This window comes from Lontra canadensis, unplaced genomic scaffold (assembly GCF_010015895.1).
Source record: "Lontra canadensis isolate GAN:19392208 unplaced genomic scaffold, GSC_riverotter_1.0 scaffold88, whole genome shotgun sequence".
NCBI classification, from domain to species: Eukaryota; Metazoa; Chordata; class Mammalia; order Carnivora; family Mustelidae; genus Lontra; species Lontra canadensis.
The window spans coordinates 8,261,980-8,285,697 of record NW_022631082.1 but is presented as its reverse complement, the minus strand read 5'-3'; the positions used below and the strand labels follow the sequence as shown (position 1 = coordinate 8,285,697).

At 38.3% G+C, this 23,718-nt stretch overlaps 1 protein-coding gene across 1 annotated transcript in view; it reads left to right on the top strand.

Moving 5' to 3' along the window:
- Positions 1 to 4,561: 4,561 nt before the first annotated feature.
- Positions 4,562 to 23,718, top strand: part of LOC116882855 (adhesion G protein-coupled receptor E2-like) — a 64,707-nt gene continuing 45,550 nt past the window's right edge. Inside the window, 1 exon segment of the mRNA XM_032883484.1 lies at positions 4,562 to 4,663. Within this exon segment, the coding sequence (XP_032739375.1) occupies positions 4,562 to 4,663 (102 nt within the window).

The window sequence follows — 23,718 nt, the reverse complement described above, 5'->3', positions numbered from 1 at the left end:
TGAAACAGCTTCAGGAGAATAGGTGTTATTTCTTCTTTGAAAGTTTGGTAGAATTCCCCAGGGAATCCGTCAGGTCCTGGGCTCTTGTTTTTTGGGAGGTTTTTGATCACTGCTTCAATCTTGTTACTAGATATGGGTCTATTCAGGTTGTCGACTTCTTCCTGGTTCAATTTTGAGAGTTTATAGTTTTCCAGGAATGCATCCATTTCATCTAGGTTGCTTAACTTATTGGCATATAACTGTTGATAATAACTTCTGATGATTGTTTCTACTTCCTTGGTGTTAGTTGTGATCTCTCCCTTTTCATTCATAATTTTATGAATTTGGGCTTTCTCTCTTTTCTTTTGGATCAGTGCAGCCATTGTTTATTGATCTTATTAATTCTTTCAGAAAACCAGCTTCTAGTTTCATTGATACATTCTACTGTATATCTGGTTTCTACCTCATTGATCTCTGCTCTAATCTTGATTATTTCACTTCTTATTTGTGGAGTTGGTTTTATTTGTTGTTGATTCTTCAGTTCTTTAAGGTGTAGAGACAGCTGGTGTATTCTGGATTTTTCAGTCTTCTTGAGGGAGTCTTGGATGGCTATGTATTTCCCCCTTAGCACCGCCTTTGCTGTTTCCCATAGGTTTTGGACTGAAGTGTCTTCATTCTCATTGGTTTCCATGAATTGTTTCAGTTCTTCTTTGATCTCCTGGTTCATCCAGGCATTCTTAAGCAAGGTGGTCTTAGCTTCCAGGTGTTTGAGTTCTTTCCGAACCTTTCCTTGTGATTGAGCTCCAGTTTCAAAGCATTGTAATCTGAGAATAGGCAGCGAATAATCTCAGTCATTTGGTATCGGATGAGTCCTGATCTGCGACCCAGTATGTGGTCTATTCTGGAGAAGCCTCCATGTGCACTTGAGAAGAATGAGTATTCTGTTGTTTTAGGGTGGAATGTTGTATATATCTATGAGGTCCATCTGGTCCAATGCTCCAGAAACAATGCTCTTGTTTCTTTATTGATTTTCTGTTTCAATGATCTATTTCTGAGAGAGACATGTAAAGTTCTCCTACTATTAATGTATTCCTATCAATATGACTCTTTATCTTGATTAACAGTTTTCTTATGTAATTGGCTGCTCCCATATTGGGGGCATAGATATTTACAATTGTTAGTTTATCTTGGTGGAGAATCCCTTTAAGAATGATGTAGTGTCCTTCTGTATCTCTGACTACTGTCTTTAGTTTAAAATCTAATTTGTGTGATATGAGAATCGCTACCCTGGCCTTCTTTTGAGGCCCGTTGGCATGAAAGATTCTTCTCCATCCCTTCACTTTCTGTCTGAGTGTATCTTTAGATTCAAAATGGGTCTCTTGTAGACAACGTATGGATGGGTCCTGTCGTTTTATCCAATCTGCAACCCAGTGTCGTTTTATGGGCACATTTAGGCCATTCACCTTGAGAGTGATTATTGATAGATACGTTTTTATTTACATCGTTTACCTTGAAGTCTTTCTTTCTGTAGAGTGTCTCTATATTTCTGTTCAATGATATTTTTAGGATTTTTTCCCTTTTATAGAACCTTGATATTTCCTTCAGTGTTGGCTTGGTGGTTGCATAGTCTTTTAAGCCTTGCCAGTCTTGGAAATACTTTTTTTTTTTCATTTGCAAATTTTAAGATAATTTTATTTCTTTTCCAATCCAAATACTTTTTTTTCACCCTTGACTAATTGCCCCATGTAGAACCTCTAATACAATACTGAATACAAGTGGTGAGAGTGGACATCCTTATCTCGTTATCAAACACATCAGGGCAAAGTTTCATTCTTACACCATTAAGATGTTCACTGTAAGTTTGTGATAGATGCCCTTCTATTTCTACTATCATGAGTGTTTTATCATGAAAACATACTAGATATTGTCAAATGCTTTTTTCTCCTCCTGAGATCGTGTGGTTTTTGTATTTTATTCTACTAATATTGCATATTACATTGATTGATGTTAGTTGGACCAACAAAATTGGTTGGATGTTGAACCAACCTTGCAATCCCAGGATAACCCCACTTGTGTGGGATTGTCTTTGTGTATAATCTTTTAGTAAGTTGCTGGATTCAATTTTCTGCTTTTCTGTTGAGGATTTTTGCATCTTTACCCATAGATATGCCATGTAGTTTTCCTTTCTTGTGATGTCTTTGATTGGTTTTGGTAACAGGAAATACTGGCCTCATAGAATATGATGATACATGCTTGAGCTTCTATTTTTCTTAGGTTTGTAAAGACTTAAGTTTGGTATTAACTCTTCCTTTTTTTTTTTAATTCTTTATCTCGCTATCCATTTGGAATGTTAGTCTCACTGGATAAAGTATTCTTGGCCGCAGGTTCTTCTCATTTAGTGCCCTGAATATATCTTGCCAGCCCTGTCTGGCCTGCCAGGTCTCTGTGGACAGGTTGGACGTTATTCTGATGCGCTTTCCTCTGTATCAAAGGAGCTTCTTTGTCCTGGGCTGCTTTCAAGAGGGTCTGTCTACAATTATAACTCTTCATTCGTGCTATTAGGTGTCTTGAGAATTTTCGAGAATCTATAATCTTGGGGGGAAACCATTCTGCCTCTAGTACATGAACGCTGGTTCCATTCATGAGATTGGGAAATTTTTCCTGGAGAACATGTTCCACTCTATCTTCTAAACTTCTTTCTTTCTCCTCCCCTTCAGGGATTCCAATCATTCTGATGTTGGAACATTTCATGGCATCATTGATTTCCCTGATTCTGTTTTCATAGCTTCTAAGCTGTTTGTTACAGGCTTCCTCCTGATCCTTCCTCTCTATCTGTTTGTCCTCCAAATCACTAATTCTATCTTCTGTCTCAGTTACTCTAGCTTTTAGAGAATTTAGATTGGATTGGAACTCATTGATAGCATTGTGAACATCATCCATGGTGGCTTTCCGTTCTACCCTAACATTGTGAACATCATCCCTGGTAGCTTTCAGTTTGGTTCTAATCAACTCCGTTTGGTCATCCATGGCTTTCACCAACCTAGCTATTGCCTGGATAATTGTTAGCTTGAATTCCCTTTCTGGCATATTGTCTATGTCGATAGCCATTAGCTCTGTTGCAGAAGGACCATCCTTTGAATTTTTCTTCTGTTGGGCATTCCTCCTCCTAGTCATTTTGGTGAGAGATGACTGAACAGATGTAGCTGGATGTATCGACTGTGGTGCAGTCAAGGTGCACCCTGGAACGCTTCTGAACAATCAGGATTCCCCACCCAAACGAGAGAAGAAAGAACATAAAAGGAAAAAAAAAAGGGAGGGAGAGAGACAGGAAAAAAAGGAAGCTAAAAGAGAAGGTTCAGCCCAAATGAGCCCCAAGGTAAGATTTATGAAGTATACAAACAAAAACAGACAAACAAAAAGACTGATAAAAGTATATGACAAGAGAAAATATATATATATATATATATATATATATATATATATATATATATATGCAAAAAAAGGAAGAACCTCATCTAAAAGAACCCGAAGTATAAGATTTATATACTATCAGGACAAACACAAATACACAGAAACACTGACAGAAGAAAAAGATGGGAGAGTGGTTATAAATTCTCAGTGTGGGCGAGGAAGGTTGTTTTGATTCTTCCTGGATGTGTCTTTATATGTTTGTTAAAGGACTCAACTTTCCTAAGATAAAGGGGGATTAAAAATTGGTTTACCTATAGGGGTAACATTCATTGGGGAAAGGGGATTACCTTGAAGTTTAACTCTATATGAATAATAGAAAATTTTAAAAAAAGGAATAAACTAAACTAAACTAAAATTTAAAAAAAAAGAAATTTTAAAAATAGAAATGCAAAAGAAAAACACAGGTCTATGTATCAAAAAGTTCAGGTTAGAAGGTTATTATGGAATTTGATGTACTGGACATCTCATTGTAATGGTAAATAGGTTAAAAAATTATCTATAAAAATTTAACCAGATTAGTAGGAATGAATTAAAAATAAAAGTTGTCCTATGAAGTAGTGGTGGTTGTTCTCTTGTCGTCTTTTTTTTTTTTTTTCATTCCTGGTTGGTTTTCTGGGAGAGGAGCCTGCCACGTGCGTTTTCAGTCAGTGATGTTCTCTGAGTTAAGTCCCCCTTGAGTGGGGTGGGTTCCGAGGAAACCGGTTTTTCAGGCTTTTGTTCTCTGGAGGTTTTTATGTTTGTCCATTTGTTTCTTTATGCCTTGACAGCTTTTGATGATTTTTGGAGGTTTAGAGGAAAGCAAACTGCACCCTGACCTCCCTCTCAGAGAGAAGCCTCAGTCTGTTCCCCTGTGGGTGCTGCAGAGCACATAAGGCCCCCCTCGGCTCCTGGCAGAGCAGGTTCTGGGTCGCTGTCCCTGGGGATGCAGGATCTCCTGCTTGTACCCAAAACCATGGCAGCGGCGGCTATCTGGGCAGCTCCACACCACCAGAGATGTTCCAAACAGTGATGGCACACTGAGATTTTCCCGCTGGCCTGGGCTGGGAGTGCCTGGTCTTTCCAGTTCCGAGAGCACCGTGCTGGCATCTGCAAGCACCTCTCCCGGGGTAGGATGTGGGGCAAGCGTGTCCAGGCTCTGATAGCATGGCGCAGTGTTCTGCCATCTGGCGAGGCTCCCAGCTCCTCATGGGAGCGGGACCTCACACATTCTCAGGTGAGCTGGTGGCTCAGGGACCAAGACCTGGTTTCTCTGCCACACTCTCTCTGGCTCAGCACCAGGGGAGGCTGTCCTGGGCCCAGGGACTTAAGCCCCTGTCCCTAACTGCCCCCATTCCCACAATTTTCCCCCGCAATCCTTTGCTCTTTTTGAGTGCTTTCAACCAGACTCCAAGTTAATGCTAGTCCCCAGATGCAGGGCACTATCCTATTAGGGTATTACTTTCCAATCGGTTGCCTCTGGTGGCTCCCTCCCGCTTTTGTTTATCTTCTGATGTCAGCCCAATGTTCCCACTCCACTTTACCTGCCCACTGGCATCTTCTGCCCCTCTAGAGATACAGACATGTATGATTCTGATCTCAGGCTGATTTCATGGGTGATCGGAGTTCTTTGGTAGGTAATCAGCTCACTTTAGGGTACAAGTTGAAATGGTGCCTCCTCCTACTTCCCCCCTATCTTGTCTCTGGGCCATATCTTCTTTATCTATTTGGCCGTTGAAAGGCATTTTGGCTCTTTCCACAGTTTGGCAAATGTGGCCATTTCTGCTATGAACATTGGGGTACAGATGGCCCTTCTTTTCACTAAATCTGTATATTTGGGGAAAATACCCAGTAGTGCAATGGCAGGCTCATAGGGTAGCTCTATTTTCAATGTCTTAAGGGGTCTCCACACTGTTTTCCAACATGGTTACACCAACTTGCATTCCCACCAACTCTGTAAGAGGGTTCCCCTTTATCCACATCCTTCCAACACTTGTTGCTTACTGACTTGTTAATTTTGGCCATTCTAAGTGGGGTAAGGTTGTATCTCAATGTGGTTTTGATTTCCATATCCCCAATGGCTAATAATGATGAACATTTTTTCATTTTTCATTTTCATTTTTCATTTGTATGTCTTCTTTGGAGAAGTGTCTGTTCATTTCTTCTGCCCATTTTTTGACATGATTATGTGTTTTTTGGGTGTTGAGTTTGAGTGGAAAAAAGCTAGTCTCTTTAATAAATGGTGCTGGGAAAATTAGACAGCTATGTGCAGAAGAATGAAACTCGACCATTCTCTTACACCATGCACAAAGATAAACTCGAAATGGATAAAAGACCTCAACTTGAGACAGGAATCCATCAGAATCCTAGAGGAGAACATAGGCAGTAAGCTCTTTGATATCGGCCATAGCAACTTCTTTCAAGACATGTCTCCAAAGGCAAAAGAAACAAAAGTGAAAATGAATTTTTGGGACTTCATCAAGATCAAAAGCTTCTGCACAGCAAAGGAAACAGTCAACAAAACAAAGAGGCCACCTATGAAATGGGAGAATATATTTGCAAATGACATTATAGACAAAGTGTTGATATCCAAGATCCATAAAGAACTCCTCAAACCCAGAAGATGAAATTTTCAAAATGGAGGTTATAATTCTAGAGTAAGAGAAGAGGATACCAGTAAGTGGAACAACACCCAAAAGTCCACTTTCAAGATATATCACTAGGTCAGTGAGGCAGTTATCAGAGCAAGTATGTTGGATCATCTGATTAAGTTCACAGAAAAAAGAAAAGGATTTCCAACTCTGTGCAAAAAGGGAGTCAGAAAATCAGTAAGTCATGTAATAAAGTAAGATTCCCAAGATGGCAGAAGAGTGGGGGACTCTGTTTCAACTGGTCCCCTGAATTTAGCTAGAAATCTACCAAGCCATGCTGAACACACAAGAAATCAGCCTTAGATGTAATAATATACATATATGGATCTCCACAGAGGCAGAGGATCATCAGTCAAGAGGTGCAAAGGACTGAGCTGTGATTTCATGGAAAGATACTGGAGAATAAGAGAAGGAGGGAGGGAACCACCAGAAGCTAGCCATTGGAAAGTAATACCCCAGTGTAAAAGTGTCCTGTGCCTGGGGACCAGTGATAGCTTGGAGACTAGTGGTGGCAAGACCAGAAGGGACTGATAACAGGGCTCAAACAGAACACAGGGATTAAGGGGCAAGTGCTGAGACTGCAAACTCAACACCCAAAAAAAAATAAATAATCAAATCAAAAAATGGGCAGAAGACATAAACAGACACTTCTCCAAAGAAGACATGCAAATGGCTAACAGACATATGAAAAACTGTTTATCATCATTAGCCATGAGGGAAATTCAAATCAAAACCAAATTGAGATACCATCTTACACCAGTTAGAAAGGCAAAGGTTAAAAGGCAAGAAACAACAAATGTTGGAGAGGATGTGGAAAAAGCAGAACACTATTACATTGTTGCTGGGAATGCAAGTTGGTACAGCCATTTGGAAAACAGTGTGAAGTGTTCTCAGAAAATTAAAAATAGACTAATTTCAGTACTGGTTATTTACCCCAAAGATATAAATGTAATGAAAAGAAGGGCCATTTGCATCCCAATGTTCATAGCAACAGCAACCACAATGGCCAAACTGTGGAAAGAGCTGAGATGCCCTTCAATATATGAGTAGATAAAGAAGATGTGGTCTATATATACAATGACATATTATTCAGCCATCAGAATGGATGCATCAACATGGATGGGATTAGAGGAGATCATGGTAAATGAAATAAGTCAAGCAGAGGAAGTCAATTATCATATGGTTTCACTTATTTGTGGAAAATAAAGAATAGCATGGAGGGCATTAGGAGAAGGAAGGGAAAAATGAAAGGGGGGTGAAACCAGAGGGGGAGGAAAACCATGAGAGACTATGAACTCTGGGAAACAAACTGAGGGGTTTTGAGGGGATGGGTTGGGGGATGGGTTAGCCCAGTGATGGGTATTGAAGGAGCATGTATTACATAAAATGGTGGGTGTTATTTGCAAACAATGAATCATGGAACACTATATCAAAAACAAGTGATGTAGAGATACGGGCTGGGTGCGGTAATAGTCAACTTGGATTGCTGACTGATTGAACACTTTCCACTTCAAGAGCACAGATTCACTGATCAAACTACATCTCTAATATTATTTAATGATAATATATGAAAGGTTTTTAAGAGAGTGAATCCTGGGGCTACTGGGTGGCTCAGTCGGTTAAGCATCTGACTCTTCGTTTCTGCTCAGGTCATGATCTCAGAGTCTTGATATCAACCCCCACATCAGCCTCCTAACTGAGGGTAGAGCTTGCTGAAGATTTTCTCTCCCGTTTTCATCTTCCCCTCCCCCCACCCCTTGTTCATGAATGTGTGCTCTTTCTCTAAAAGTGAGAGAGAGAATCCTGAGTCCTCATCACAAGGAAAAATTTTTTTTTGCTTTTTCTTCTTAGTGTATCCATATGAGATGATGGATGTTCCCTGACCTCAGTGTGATAATCATTTCACCATACATTAAGTCCAACCATTGTGCTGTCTACCTTAAGCTTATACAAGGATGTATGTCAACTATATCTCAATAAACTCAAAAAACAAAAATGGAGAAAAAAAAAAAACAAGTGAACCATGAGAGACTATGGACCCTGAAAAACAATCTGAGGGTTTTGAAGGGGCAGGTGGTGGGAGGTTGGGGGAACCAGGTGGTGGGTATTGGAGAGGGCACGGAATGCATGGAGCACTGGGTGTGGTGCAAAAACAATGAATACTGTTACACTGAAAATAAATTTAAAAAAAAAAGTGATGTACTGTATGGTGAATAACATAACATAATAAAAAAATTTTAATTTTTTTTATTTTTTCAGTGTTCCAAGATTTATTGTTTATGCACCACACCCATAAATACATGCAATCCTTAATACCCACAACCAGGCTAGCCCATTCCCCCACCTCCCCCCTCTAAAACCCTCAGTTTGTTTCTCAGAGTTCATAGTCTCTCATGGTTTGTCTCCCCCTCCAATTTACCCGATCTCACTTTTCCTTTCCTTCTCCTAATGTCCTCCATGCTATTCCTTATGCTCCACAAGTAAGTGAAATCATATGATAATTGATTTTTTGAATGAATAAATAAATGTTCTGCTCTCAGAAAAGTGGAATTTGTCTCCCCACTCCTGAAGTGCATACTGCACATAGTAACTGACTTACAAAGAGCCCAGTTTGAGAAGGGAAAAAGAATATTTATAGTAAGGAAACCTAACAAGCACTTAGCCACGTTATCAGTGCCACAGTGAACTGTGACAAGATATGTTATTAATATTTACCCTTGATATGTTGCCTTTCTCCCCAAAATCCATAGCCCCTGTCAGACCATGAGAAAAGCATCAGACAAATCCAAATCAAGAGATATTTTATAAAATAATCGACCACTACTCCTCAAAATTTAACTTTGTTAAAACAAGATAAGTCTGAGAAACAGTCACATCTAAGAGGAGCCAAGAAGAAAGGATGATTAAATGTAATGCATTACCCTGGATGGAAGATAAATACAGGAGAAATTGGGTGTGGAATTGATGGGGACTATCTTCACAATTTGTCCATGAGTCTAAAGCTGTTTATGAAGTAAAAAAAAATAATAATAAAAATTAATATTAGTGAAATGTAAACATCTTAGAGACAGCAATCTCTGAACATGACACCAGCGTCCATTATGTACTTGTTGTAAGTCTCACATTCTTTATCCATAAAATCAGAATAAGAACTTCATAGTCATGAGGTAGTTAAATAAAATAATGAATAAAAATACCCATGTGTGCCTAGAATTAATCAGTGAACTTTTGAACACAATTTTTCAATGGCTCACACATTCATTCCCCACCTCCCATCCCTACCTCCAACGTGTTATTTTCACTCCTGTTCTCTGTATGATTTTGATAATTAGCAATTCTCTGTTCCCTGCATTCACCTGGGTCGTCTTTTCACATACTGAGCCCTACCATGAACATAATCTACTGTAAACTCTGATTTGACTCCACTAATTTTAGAACTAAGTATTAATCCAATAATGAAAATGTAAGGTCTTGCCTATCTGGCTGCTACTTAGACCAATTCACATTTGACTCTTTGTCTTCTGTCCTCATCACTGGTCAGGTAGTAAGAACTACATCAAAAACTAATGATGTGTTATATGTCAGCTAATTGAACATAATAAAAAAAAACTATGAGAAATGTCCTAAGCACAATTTTACAGCCTAATTAATCCCCACTTTTGTTTCCCTACCACCTCATCCCCTTTCCCCAGTGGAAGAATTCCACTTCTACTTTTGGGTTTGGAAAAAATTAAAAATATAAACTTGTCTATGAAGTCTTCACTCACCTCCCCGGAAAGGGTTGAGTACTTTTGGATCCACTTCACCAGAATTACAATGCCACATCAATATATTTTCTTTATTTGTTTCCTTTTTTTTTTTTTAAGCATAAGGCCCATGAGGGAAGAAATACTGTCTAATGCTTTCCTTCAATCCAAGAACATAGTTTAGTGCCTAACATTCAGTAGTTACTGAATAAATATTCATTAAACAACTAAAAGTACAAATGGCAGAATGAGGTTTAACAGGCATTTCCATCAATGGAAAAGAAAGGAGAAGCAGCAAAACAAGAAGAAATTCTATTGGGGAAGGAAGGCCCAATGATTGGAGAGCCAACACTAGAGACAGATTGAGGAAAACAATTTTTTACTATATACAGAATCTTTGTCCAGAATCATGGATGGTAACTTGGCAGAGCTTTGTATCATTAATTTTCCTTTACTTGTTATCCCTGTTGATTCCCCCCAAAGTTACTATCAATAAAATGAGCTCCTTGTGCTACACCATACATCCTCCAATGTCTGTAAAGATGCTGTGGCTCACCTATATATTATCAAGTGGCAGTCTGAGCTCAGTGATCCAGTATCTTTCTTAGGTAATGATTGAAGCTGGAGACTCTACTCTCAGTAAGGGCAGGAAGATGGAACAACTCATGAGCATCCAAAGGAAGACACTGTTGGGTTTTCTCATCACCTGATATTAGTGAAGTGAAGTAGTCTTGGAGAGGTGTATGGCAGAACATTTACAGTGTGGCTTTTGGGGATGAATTCCCATTGAGTTTTATTAATGAAGTATTCTTTTTTGTCTCTCTACTTCCTGGATATTTGGGTCTCTGGAGGCAGAAGAGAAAAACAGAATGCAAACATATACAGTTTTGACTAGCAGGAGATATCTCTGGAGCTCTATGTGTACTTCTTATCCCATTGGACCTCTTCGCCTTGGCAGGACATCTCTCCGTAGGTGTGTTCTCTAGCATGCAGTACTCTAAATGATTGCCCAATCCATCTCTGCAATGCATTCCTTCTCCAAAAACCTAAAGAACACAATTGGACATCCTGGTGTTGTAAATATACTTCTGACCACACACAACCTTACACAGGTTCACCACTGCATTTTTATCATTATCCCCATGTTGATTAGCTGGTAATTGGAAAAAAAAATAAGAAAAGTCATCCTTATCAAGAGGGCATTGGAGAAAGTCCTATAAAATGGTTTCACAGGCAAGAGAACTGGGAGTATCTATACATGCTGGGGGGGGTCACAAGATGCAGAGACTGGTCATCATCTTTTTAGATTTCTGTGTAGAAGGAAACAGGTTCATGGATTAAGAGTACATTTATCATGATGAGCATAGAGTAATTATATATAATTGTTGAATCACTATACTGTACACCTGAAATTAACATAAAACTACATATTAATTATATGGGAATTTCTTTAAAAAAAGAACTAATTCTCAAAATGAAAAAAGAAAGGAAAAGTTTCTGTTATGAGACTGGCTCATACACAGGCTCAAAGTTTATTTCATAATATTACACATCATATAACAATATATAAGTGTATTCAAGGAATCACACTATTAGCTATAAAGATGACTGTACAATCTAAATCAATGAGATAGGTTATATTCATATTAACCTCTTACAGCAAATTAAACATGCTCTTTGGTATATTTCTACACTGTGAATGGGAAGCAAAAAGAGTTATGTGTGCATATTGCAAAAGAATCCAATATGTTTGGGGATATTAGCAGAGAAGAGGGAAAACTTTTTTGAGGAGGAACCACTTATTTTCGGTTCTGTTGTAAATGGTATCAATTCCTTAATTTCTCTGTCTTCAGTCACATTGTTAGTATATAGAAATGCAACTGATTTTTTGCATTGTTTTTTTTTCTTTTCTTTTTATTTTCAGCATAACAGTATTCATTGTTTTTGTACCACACCCAGTGCTCCATGCAGTCCATGCCCTCTCTAAAACCCACCACCTGGCTACCCCAACCTCCCACCCCCCCACCTCTTCAAACCCTTCAGATTGTTTTTCAGAGTCCATAGTCTCTCATTGTTCACCTCCCCTTCCAATTTCCCCCAAATGCCTTCTCCTAACTCCCCATGTCCTCCATGCTATTTGTTATGCTCCACAAATAAGTGAAACCATATGATAATTGACTCTCTCAGCTTGACTTATTTCACTCAGCATAATCTCTTCCAGTCCCGTCCATGTTGCTACAAAAGTTGGGTATACATTCTTTCTGATGGAGGCATATGTAGAAGAATTAAACCCGACCATTCTCTTAAATCGTACACAAAGATAAACTCAAAATGGATAAAAGACCTCAACGTGAGACAGGAATCCATCAGAATCCTAGAGGAGAACATAGGCAGTAATCTCTTCGATATCAGCCACAGCAACTTCTTTCAAGATATGTCTCCAAAGGCAAAGGAAACAAAAGCCAAAATAAACTTTTGGGACTTCATCAAAATCAAAAGCTTCTACACAGCAAAAGAAACAGTCAAAAAAACAAAGAGGCAACCCACGGAATGGGAGAAGATATTTGCAAATGACAGTACAGACAAAAGATTGATATCCAGGATCTATAAAGAACTCCTCAAACTCAACACACACAAAACAGATAATCATATCAAAAAGTGGGCAGAAGATATGAACAGACACTTCTCCAATGAAGACATACAAATGGCTCTCAGACACATGAAAAAATGTTCATCATCACTAGCCATAATGGAGATTCAAATTAAAACCACATTGAGATATCATCTGACACCAGTTAGAATGGCCAAAATTAGCAAGACAGGAAACAATATGTGTTGGAGGGGTTGTGGAGAAAGGGGAACCCTCTTCCACTGTTGGTGGGTATGCAAGTTGGTGCAGCCTCTTTGGAGAACAGTGTGGATAGTCCTCAAGAAATTAAAAATAGAACTTCCCTATTACCCTGCAATTGCACTACTGGGTATTTACCCCAAAGATACAGATATAGTGAAAAGAAGGAACATCTGTACCCCAATGTTTATAGCAGCAATGGCCACGGTTGCCAAACCATGGGAAAGAACCAAGATGCCCTTCAATGGATGAATGGATAAGGACGATATGGTCCATATACACTATGGTGTATTATGCCTCCATCAGAAAGGATGAATCCCCAACTTTTGTAGCAACATGGACGGGACTGGAATAGATTATGCTGAGTGAAATAAGTCAAGCAGAGGGAGTCAATTATCATACGGTTTCACTTATTTGTGGAGCATAACAAATAGCATGGAGGACAAGGGGAGTTAGGAGAAGGGAGGTGGGATATATTGGAAGGGGAGGTGAACCATGAGAGACTATGGACTCTGAAAAACAATCTGAAGGGTTTGAAGCAGCGGGGTTGAGAGGTTGGGGGAACCAGGTGGTGGGTATTAGAGAGGGCACGGATTGCATGGAGCACTGGGTGTGGTGCAAAAACAAGTAATAGTGTTATGATGAAAATAAAATGCCACTTTGGCTGGGGAAAAAAAAAACGTGTATAGGACTTCCATTATGCAGATGAGTAAGTCTTGGTGATCTAATATACAGCATGGCAAGTATAGTTAACAATACTGCATTATGTTCTAGAAATTTGCTCATAGTGGAGATCTTGATTTTTTTCACCAAAGAAAAAAGAACCATTGAGTTATGTATATGTTAATTAGCTTGATTGTGGTGAACATTTCACAATGTATACTTATATCAAAACATCACTTTGTATATGTTAGATATATACACATTTAGTCAGTTATACCTCCATTAAGGTGGGAAAAAGTTATAGAGCTGTAAATTTTCTATATCTTTTTTGGTTAATTTTAATGAATTATGGATATATTCTATATATTCTATATATATAATCTATATATATTCTATATATTCTAAGAAATATGTCCAATTTCTCTCTCTTTTTTCCACAGAAGTCACTCCTATTTTGATTTCTGAGGCCATAGATTAATGTTCCCTATTTTTAAACTTTTTTAAAAAAATATTTTATTTATTTGTTTGAAAGAGGGAGACCATTTAAGAGAGCACAAGCACGGGGAGTGGCAGAGGTAGAGGGAGAAGCAGACTCCCTGCTGAGAAGGGATTCCCCATGCGGGACTCCATCCCAGGATCCTGAGATCACGACCTGAGCCAAAGATCGGTGGTTAACTGACTGAGCCACCCAGGCATCCCAGTTTGCTCTCTCTTTTTTTCATTGCTGAGTTGTATTCCATTGTATAAAAACCCTACAATTTATTTATTCATTTTACTCTTCATGAACATTTGGGTTATTTCCAGTTTATTTTTTTGTTATTATAAATCAAGCTTCGATAAACATTCCTGTAAATTTTTGATGCACTCAGGCACTCAATATTGGGGGATTCATAAAAATGAAATGATGGGTCACAGGTTACATATAATTGGGTAGCATTGCTAAACACTTTATTAAAGTGGTACTACCAGTTTATGTTTCCATTATCACTGCAGGAGTTTAAGTGTCCACATCTTCCATAATGCTTACTACTTTTCTTGTCTAAAATTTTAGCTATTCCAGCAGGTATATAGAGGGTGCGTAGTGCTTTCTCATTTTTATAATTTTTAAAATATAGACATTATTTTGGAATAATTTTAGATTTCTAGAAAAGTTGCATGAGAAGTGTAGAAAATTCCCATATGCTCTTCACTCAGCTTTTCCTATGTTAGCATCTTACATAACGATGACGCATTTGGTACAAATAGGAAATTAACATTAAAACCGTGAGAAGTATGTTACATGAACATACAGACTTTATCTCGATTTCACCATTTTTTTCCTATTAGTGGCCTTTTCCTGTTTTGAGATTAAATACAGGAAACTTCTTCCCATTTAGGGTTCTTCATGGTTTTTATTTGCACTTTTTTGATGGCTAATGATGTTACACATACTGATCACTTGCACAGCCTCCTTTGTGAAACTCAAATCTTTTCCCCACTCTCATTTTGGTTGTGTTTCTTTTCTGCTTGTGGAAGTTCTTCGTATATTCTGGAGTCATTTGGAGGATGTTGGTATTGTGAACTATCTCTTTCTCATGAATAGAAGAAATTCTCCATCTTAATAAAGCCCAACTTAGTAACATTTCCTTTTATGGTTATATCTTTTTATAGTAGCTTTATTGAGGTATTATTGATATATAATAAAATTCATATGTTTAAAATACACAATTTGATACATTTTTCTTACCTTTTAACATTTTTAAGCTTACAGTTCAGTTATTTTGTATATATTTATGGTGTTGTTTAATGGGTCTCCAGAACTTTTTCATCTTGTAAAACTAAATTCTCAACCCGTTAAACAACAATTCCCCATTCTCCCCTCTCCTAGCCCCCTGGAAATCACCACCCTATCTTCTGTTTCTATGAATTTGACTATTTTAGATACCACGTATAAGTGGGATCATGTAGCCTTTGTCTTTTTGCAATTGTTTATTTAACTTAAGATAATATCGTCAAGGCTCATCCATGTTGTAGCATCTGACAGAATTTTCCTTCCTTTTTAAGGCTTGATAATATTCCATTGCATTTGTATACACAATTATGATTATCCATTGATGGACATTTGGATTCCTTCCACATCTTACCTAATATGAATCATGTTACTATGAGCATGGACATGCAGAAATATCTTGATGCATTCTACTGTATCTCTAGTTTCTATCTCATTGATCTCTGCTCTAATCTTTATTATTTCCCTTCTTGTGTGTGGAGTTGGCTTAATTTTTTGTTGATTCTCCAGTTCTTTAAGGTATAGAGAGAGCTGGTGTATTCTGAATTTTTCAACTTTTTGTGGGAGCCTTGGATGTCAATGTATTTCCAACTTAGGACCGAATTTGCTGTATCCCCTAGGTTTTGGACCAATGTGTCTTCATTCTCATTGGTTTCCATAATTTTTTTTATATTTAATCATTTTTTTCAATCCATTGAATTTTTTTTTCAGCATAACAGTATTCATTGTTTTCGTACCACACCCAGAGCTCCATGCAATCTGTGCCCTCTCTAATACCCACCACCTGGTTCCCCCAACCTCCCACCCCCCCACCTCTTCAAACCCTTCAGATTGTTTTTCAGAGTCCATAGTCTCTCATTGTTCACCTCCCCTTCCAATTTCCCCCAAATGCCTTCTCCTAACTCCCCATGTCCTCCATGCTATTTGTTATGCTCCACAAATAAGTAAAACCATATGATAATTGACTCTCTCAGCTTGACTTATTTCACTCAGCATAATCTCTTCCAGTCCTGTCCATGTTGCTACAAAAGTTGGGGATTCATCCTTTCTGATGGAGGCATAATACTCCATCGTGTGTATGGACCACATCTTCCTTATCCATTTGTCCGTTGAAGAGCATCTTTGTTATTTCCACAGTTTGGCGACCGTGGCCATTGCTGCTATAAACATTGAAGTACAGATGGCCCTTCTTTTCACTCCATCTGTATCTTTGGGGTAAGAACACAGTAGTGCAATGGCAGGGTCATAAGGAAGCTCTATTTTTAATTTCTTGAGGAATCTCCAGACTGTTCTCCAAAGTGGCTATACCAACTTGCATGCCCACCAAAAGTGTGAGAGGGTTCCCCTTTCTCCACATCCCCTACAACACATGTTGTTTCCTGTCTTGCTAATTTTGGCCATTCTAACTGGTGTCAGATGATATCTCAATGTGGTTTTAATTTGAATCTCCATTATGGCTAGTGATGATGAACATTTTTTCATGTGTCTGAGAGCCATTTGTATGTCTTCGAATTGGAGAAGTGTCTGTTCATATCTTCTGCCCATTTTTTGATGTGATTATCTGTTTTGTGTGTGTTGAGTTTGAGGAGTTCTTTATAGATCCTGGATATCAATCTTTTGCATGTACTGTCATTTGCAAATATCTTCTCCCATTCCGTGGGTTGCCTCTTTCTTTTGTTGACTGTTTCCTTTGCTGTGCAGAAGCTTTTGATTTAGATGAAGTCCCAAAAGTTTATTTTGGCTTTTGTTTCCTTTGCCTTTGGAGACATATCTTGAAAGAAGTTGCTGTGGCTCATATCGAGGAGGTTACTGCCTATATTCTCCTCGATTCTGATGAATTCCTGTCTCACGTTGAGGTCTTTTATCCATTTTGAGTTTATCTTTGTGTACGGTGTAAGAGAATGGGCGAGTTTCATTCTTCCACATATAGCTAACCAGTTATCCCAGCACGATTTATTGAAGAGACTGTCTTTTTTCCACTGTATATTCTTTCCTGTTTTGTCGAAGATTAATTGACCATAGAGTTGAGGGTCCATATCTGTGCTCTCTACTCTGTTCCACTGGTCTATGTGTCTGTTTTTATGCCAGTAGCATGCTGTCTTGGTGATCATGGCTTTGTAGTAAAGCTTGAAATCAGGTAACGTGATGGCCCCAGTTTTATTTTTGTTTTTCAACATTTCCTTAGCGATTCGGGGTCTCTTCTGATTCCATACAACTTTTAGGATTATTTGCTCCAGCTCTTTGAAAAATACTGGTGGAATTTTGATCGGAATGGCATTAAAAGTATAGATTGCTCTAGGCAGTAGAGACATTTTAACAATGTTTATTCTTCCGAACCTAGAGTATGGAATGGTCTCCCATCTTTTTGTGTCTTCTTCAATTTCTTTCATGAGTGTTCAGTAGTTCCTCGAGTACAGATCCTTTACCTCTTTGGTTAGGTTTATTCCCAGGTATCTTAAGGTTCTTGGTGCTATAGGAAATGGAATCGATTCTCTAATTTTGCTTTCTGTATTTTCCTTGTTAGTGTATAAGAAAGCCACTGACCTCTGTACGTTGACTTTGTATCCTGCCACGTTACTGAATTGCTGTATGAGTTCTAGTAGTTTCGGGTTGGAGGCTTTTGGGTTTTCCATATAAAGAATCATGTCATCTGTGAAGAGAGAGAGTTTGACTTCTTCATTACCAGTTTGGATACCTTTTATTTCTCCTTGTTGTCTGATTGCTGTTGCTAGGACTTCTAATACTAGGTTGAACAAGAGTGGTGAGAGTGGGCATCCTTGTCGTGTTCCTGATCTCAACGGGAAGGCTGCAAGCTTTTTCCCATTGAGGATGATATTTGCTGTGGGTCTTTCATAGATAGATTTTATGAAGTTCAGGAATGTTCCCTCTATCCCTATACTTTGAAGCGTTTGAATAAGGAATGGATGCTGGATTTTGTCAAATGCCTTTTCTGCATCAATTGAGAGGACCATGTGGTTCTTCTCTCTTCTCTTATTGATTTGTTCTATCACATTGATTGATTCGCGAATGTTGAACCATCCTTGTAGCCCAGGGATGAATCCAAACTGGTCATGGTGGATAATCTTTTTAATGTGCTGTTGGATCCTGTTTGCTAGGATCTTGTTGAGAATCTTAGCATCCATATTCATCACTGATATTGGTCTGAAATTCTCCTTTCTGGTAGGGTCTTTGCCTGGTTTGGGGATCAGGGTAATGCTGGCTTCATAGAAAGAGTCTGGAAGTTTTCCTGCTGCTTCAATTTTTGAAACAGCTTCAGGAGAATAGGTGTTATTTCTCCTTTGAAAGTTTGGTAGAATTTCCCAGGGAATTTGTCAGGTCCTGGGCTCTTCTTTTTCGGGAGGTTTTTGATCACTGCTTCAATCTCGTTACTAGATATCGGTCTATTCAGGTTGTCAGTTTCTTCCTGGTTCAATTTTGGGAGTCTATAGTTTTCCAGGAATGCATCTATTTCATCCAGGTTGCTTAGCTTATTGGCATATAACTGTTGATAACAACTTCGGATGATTGTTTCTACTTCCTTGGTGTTAGCTGTGATCTCTCCCTTTTCATTCACAATTTTATGAATTTGGGCTTTCTCTCTTTTCTTTTGGATTAGCGTGGCCAATGGTTTATCGATCTTATTGATTCTTTCAAAAAACCAGCTTCTAGTTTCATTGATACGTTCTATTGTATCTCTGGTTTCTACCTCATTGATCTCTGCTCTAATCTTGATGATTTCCCTTCTTATGTGTGGAGTTGGTTTGATTTGTTGTTGATTCTCCAGTTCTTTAAGGTGTAGAGAGAGCTGCTGTGTTCTGGATTTTTCAATTTTTTTTGAGGGAGGCTTGGATGGCTATGTATTTCCCCCTTAGGACCGCCTTTGCTGTATCCCATGGGTTTTGGACCAAAGTGTCTTCATTCTCATTGGTTTCCATGAATTGTTTCAGTTCTTCTTTGATCTCCTGGTTCATCCAAGCATTCTTAAGCAAGGTGGTCTTTAGCTTCCCGGTGTTTGAGTTCCTTCTGAACTTTTCCTTGTGATTGAGCTCCGGTTTTAAAGCATTGTGATCTGAGAATATGCAGGGAATAATCTCAGTCTTTTGGTATCGGTTGAGTCCTGATTTGTGCTTCATCAAAATCAAAAGCCTCGGCACAGCAAATGAAACAGGCAAAAAAACAAAGAGGCAACCCATGGAATGGGAGAAGGTATTTCAAATGACAGTACAGACAAAAGTTTGATATCCAGGATCTATAAAGAACTCCTGAAACTCAACACACACAAAACAGACAATCATATCAAAAAATGGGCAGAAGATATGAACAGACACTTCTCCAATGAAGACATACAAATGGCTATAAGACACATGAAAAGATGTTCATCATCACTAGCCATCAGGGAGATTCAAACTAAAACCACATTGAGATACCAACTTACACCAGTTAGAATGGCCAAAATTAGCAAGACAGGAAACAATATGTGTTGGAGAGGATGTGGAGAAAGGGGAACCCTCTTACACTGTTGGTGGGAATGCAAGTTGTTGCAGCCTCTTTGGAGCCTCTGTGGAGATTCCTCAAGAAATTAAAAATAGAGCTTCCCTATGACCCTGACATTGCAGTACTTGATATTTACCCCAAAGATACAGATGGAGTGAAAAGAAGGGCCATCTGTACCCCAATTTTTATAGCAGCAATGGCCACGGTCGCCAAACTGTGGAAAGAACCAAAATGCCCTTCAACGGACGAATAGATAGAGAAGATGTGGTCCATATACACTATGGAGTATTATGCCTCCATCAGAAAGGATGAATACCCAACTTTTGTAGCAACATGGACGGGACTGGAAGAGATTATGCTGCATGAAATAAGTCAAGCAGAGAGAGTCAATTATCATATGGTTTCACTTATTTGTGGAGCATAACAAATAGCATGGAGGACAAGGGGAGATGGAGAGGAGAAGGGAGTTGAGGGAAATTGGAAGGGGAGGTGAACCATGAGAGACTATGGGCCTGAAAAACAATCTGAAGGTTTTGAAGGGGTGGGGGGTGGGAGGTTGGGGGATCCAGGTGTTGGGTATTGGAGAGGGCATGGATTACATGGAGCACTGGGTGTGGTGCAAAAATAATGAATACTGTTACACTGAAAAAATAAAAAATTTAAAAAAAATGTTTTTGAAATTATGTCTGCATAATGATTAAACACTTTAGATATAAAAAATATATATACTATGGCACGATTATACAATGATAAGCTTCAGAGCCTTTTTTTTTTAATTTTCTTTTTCAGTGTTCCAAGAGTCATTGTTTATGCACCACCCCCAGTGCATGAAATATGTGCCCTCCTTATTACCTACCACCAGGTTCATCCATCCTACCACCCCCCTTCCCTTCTGAAAACCTCAGTTTTCTTCTCAGAGTCCACAGTCTCTCATGCTCCATCACCCCTCCCATTTCCCCCAATTCACTTTTCAGTGCCTTTTTATCAACTTGTTTTTCTCTTTGATGGGCAGTTCTATGAACTTTTAAAGATTTTTATTTTTAAGTAATCTCTGCACCCAATGTGGGATTCAAATGTACGACCTCAAGATCAAGAATCATGTGTTCTTCCAACTCAGCCAGACAGGTATCCCAAAGAGTTCTATGAATTTTCACACATGTACAGATTTGGATTACCACCACTACACTCAGGATCCAGACTCATTACTTCCATTATCTTGAAACACTCCTTCCTTTTGTTCCTTTATTGTCACCCCACCCTCTGCCCTGGCAGCCCCTAACCTACAGATGCTTTCTTTCACCTGTAGCATTGTCTCCTGAAAATTTTATATGGATGGAATAATACAATACGTAGCCTTTTGAGTCAGATTCCTTCCACTCAGTGTAACATTTTTGAGGTTAATCCATATTGTTTTGGGTATCAATAGTTTATTCTTTTTTTCCTCCATTTTTTATGTTTTTATTTTTCAGAAAGAAAATTTTTTACAGTTAGCTTGGCTTTACAATGACTGCTTTCTTCTCCTATTTATCTGAATCTTGGGTTTGGTTAATAGTACAATTACATAAAGTTATTTCCCCTATGTGGACTGCAAAATTCTAATCTGTTGCTAGATACACACATCACATTACTCTACAGACCACTGTTTTAGAGAGATGGATATAGTAACCCTCATTTCTGGCTCTTTGGTATAATCATCCTGTATTTATAATAATATAGATGCCTGGACCATCCCTACCTGAGATATACTGAATCATGCCCAGACATGGAGCCCAGTATGTGTATTTCTTTAAAGTTCCAATGATAATTTTGGTTATTAGTTTATTCATTTTTATTGCTAAGTAATATTCCATTACACAGCTGTACCACAGTTGGTTTATTCATTCATCCATTGAGAGAATGTTGGATTGTTTCTAGTTTGGAGTGATTAAAAATAGAGCTTAAGGACCAAACTATGGAAAGTTGGATGGATAAAGAAAATGTGATATGTGTGTGTGTGTATATATATATACACACACATACACACACACACACACAATTGAATACTATGCAGTCATCAAAAGAATGAAATCTTGCCATTTGCAAAGACATGGATGGAACTAGAGGGATTACGATAAGTGAAATAAGTCAATCAGAGAAAGACTATTATTATATGATCTCACTGATATGAGAAATTTGAGAAGCAAGACAGAGGATCATAGGGGAAAGGAGGGAAAATGAAACAAGATGAAACCAGAGAGGGAGATAAACCATAAGAGACTCTTAATCTCAGGAAACAAACTGAGGGTTGCTGGAGTGGAGGAGGATGGGAGGGATGTGGTGGCTGTGGTATGGACGCTGAGGAGTGTATGTGCTATGGTGAGTGCTGTGAATTGTGTAAGACTGATGAATCACAGACCTGTACACTTGAAATAAATAATATATTATGTTAATTTAAAAAATTACAAAAGAAAGAAAAAGATGAAAGAAAGAAAGAAAAAAAAGAGCTAAGTGAGATATCTTTTGATGAATTAAATTAGATTGCTTTCCAAGTTGTTTTAAATAGAAACGCATGCTGTGGATGGTACCTATAGTACGCCAATGGCTTTTTCTTCTTCCTTATCTTCCTTTTTTATTAATTTCATGCATATTTCCATAAGTTTATTTTAATCTTAAAACTTTTCAAGTATTATTCCAAAAAGTAAAAACTACTTTTTGGTAGTATTTAGACAATAATTTCATCATAAGCATAATTTGATTGTCTACCACTGCTCTGAGCACTATGACAGGCACTATTACTCCAAAACTAAACAATGCATAGGCTCTGTCTCCTGGAGATTTTACTCCAGTAGACAGACAGACCTGTAGGCAAATGCAGTATAAACCAAAGGTTTGTGAAAAGTAATAGTCACTCTTTACAAACCATCAGCTTCATGGGTAAACAATGTCTTTCTCATCACTGTACCCCAGTGCCTAGCACAAAGAAGGCACACTAGAAATATGCATAAATGAATAACTGGAAAGAGCTGTGCCACAGTGATCAGAGTTGTGGTCACACTTTGGCGCTCACAGTTGGCCTTGATTTTGACCTAGTTTTTACAATCTCTGGTCTTGGTTTCCTCATCTCTAATTCAGGAGCAATAATACCTGAGATTAAGAGATTAAGTTTTTCTTGAGGAATCTCCACACTGTTCTCCAAAGAGGCTGCACCAACTTGTATTCCCACCAATAAGTCAAGCAGAGAGAGTCAATTATCATATGGTTTCACTTATTTGTGGAGCATAACAAATAGCATGGAGGACATGGGGAGTTAGGAGAAGGCAAGGAAACAAATTATGCTGAAAATAAATTTTTTAAAAAATGATTTAAAAAATAGAAATTAAGTTTTTATTTAAACTTGAATATTAAGTTATCTTATAAAGCTAAGTGCAATTCACTTTTTTTTATTTTTTTTTCAGAGTAACAGTATTCATTCTTTTTGCAACACACCCAGTGCTCCATGCCATCCATGCCCTTTCCAATACCCACCACCTGGTTCCCCAACCTCCCAGCCCCCGCCCCTTCAAAACCCTCAGATTGTTTTTCAGGTACATAGTCTCTCATGGTTCACCTCCCGTTCCAATTTACCTCAACTCCCTTCTCCTTTTAAGAAAAGGCTTCACAGACTTAAATTACTTGAGGACTTTTTAATCCATTATTCATTTACAACACTAACCATTTTTTTACATAGTTGTTTGACCAATGTTTGAGAGTATTCAAATGGCTAAGAGACAAGGGGTAAACGTTTAGTAACCACAAAAAGAAAAGTAAAATATTAAATCTTTCAACATTGACAAATGTGATAGCAATGTATTTGCTTTGAATTGGCTCACTGTTTCGAAGATTTTATTTATTTATTTAAGAGAGAGAGAAAAAAAATCATGTGTGAGTGAGGTGAGGGACAGAGGGAGGAGAAGCAGATTTCCACATGGAGCAGGGAGTCCAACGTGGGGCTCAATCCCAGGACCCTGAGATCAAGACCTGAGCCAAAGGCAGATGCTTAACCAACTGAGCCACCCAGGTGCCAAAATGGGTTAATGTTAAACATAAATCTTACTAGGAACATGATGCTGTTTATAAGCTACTTACCATCCCTAAAGAAGAAAA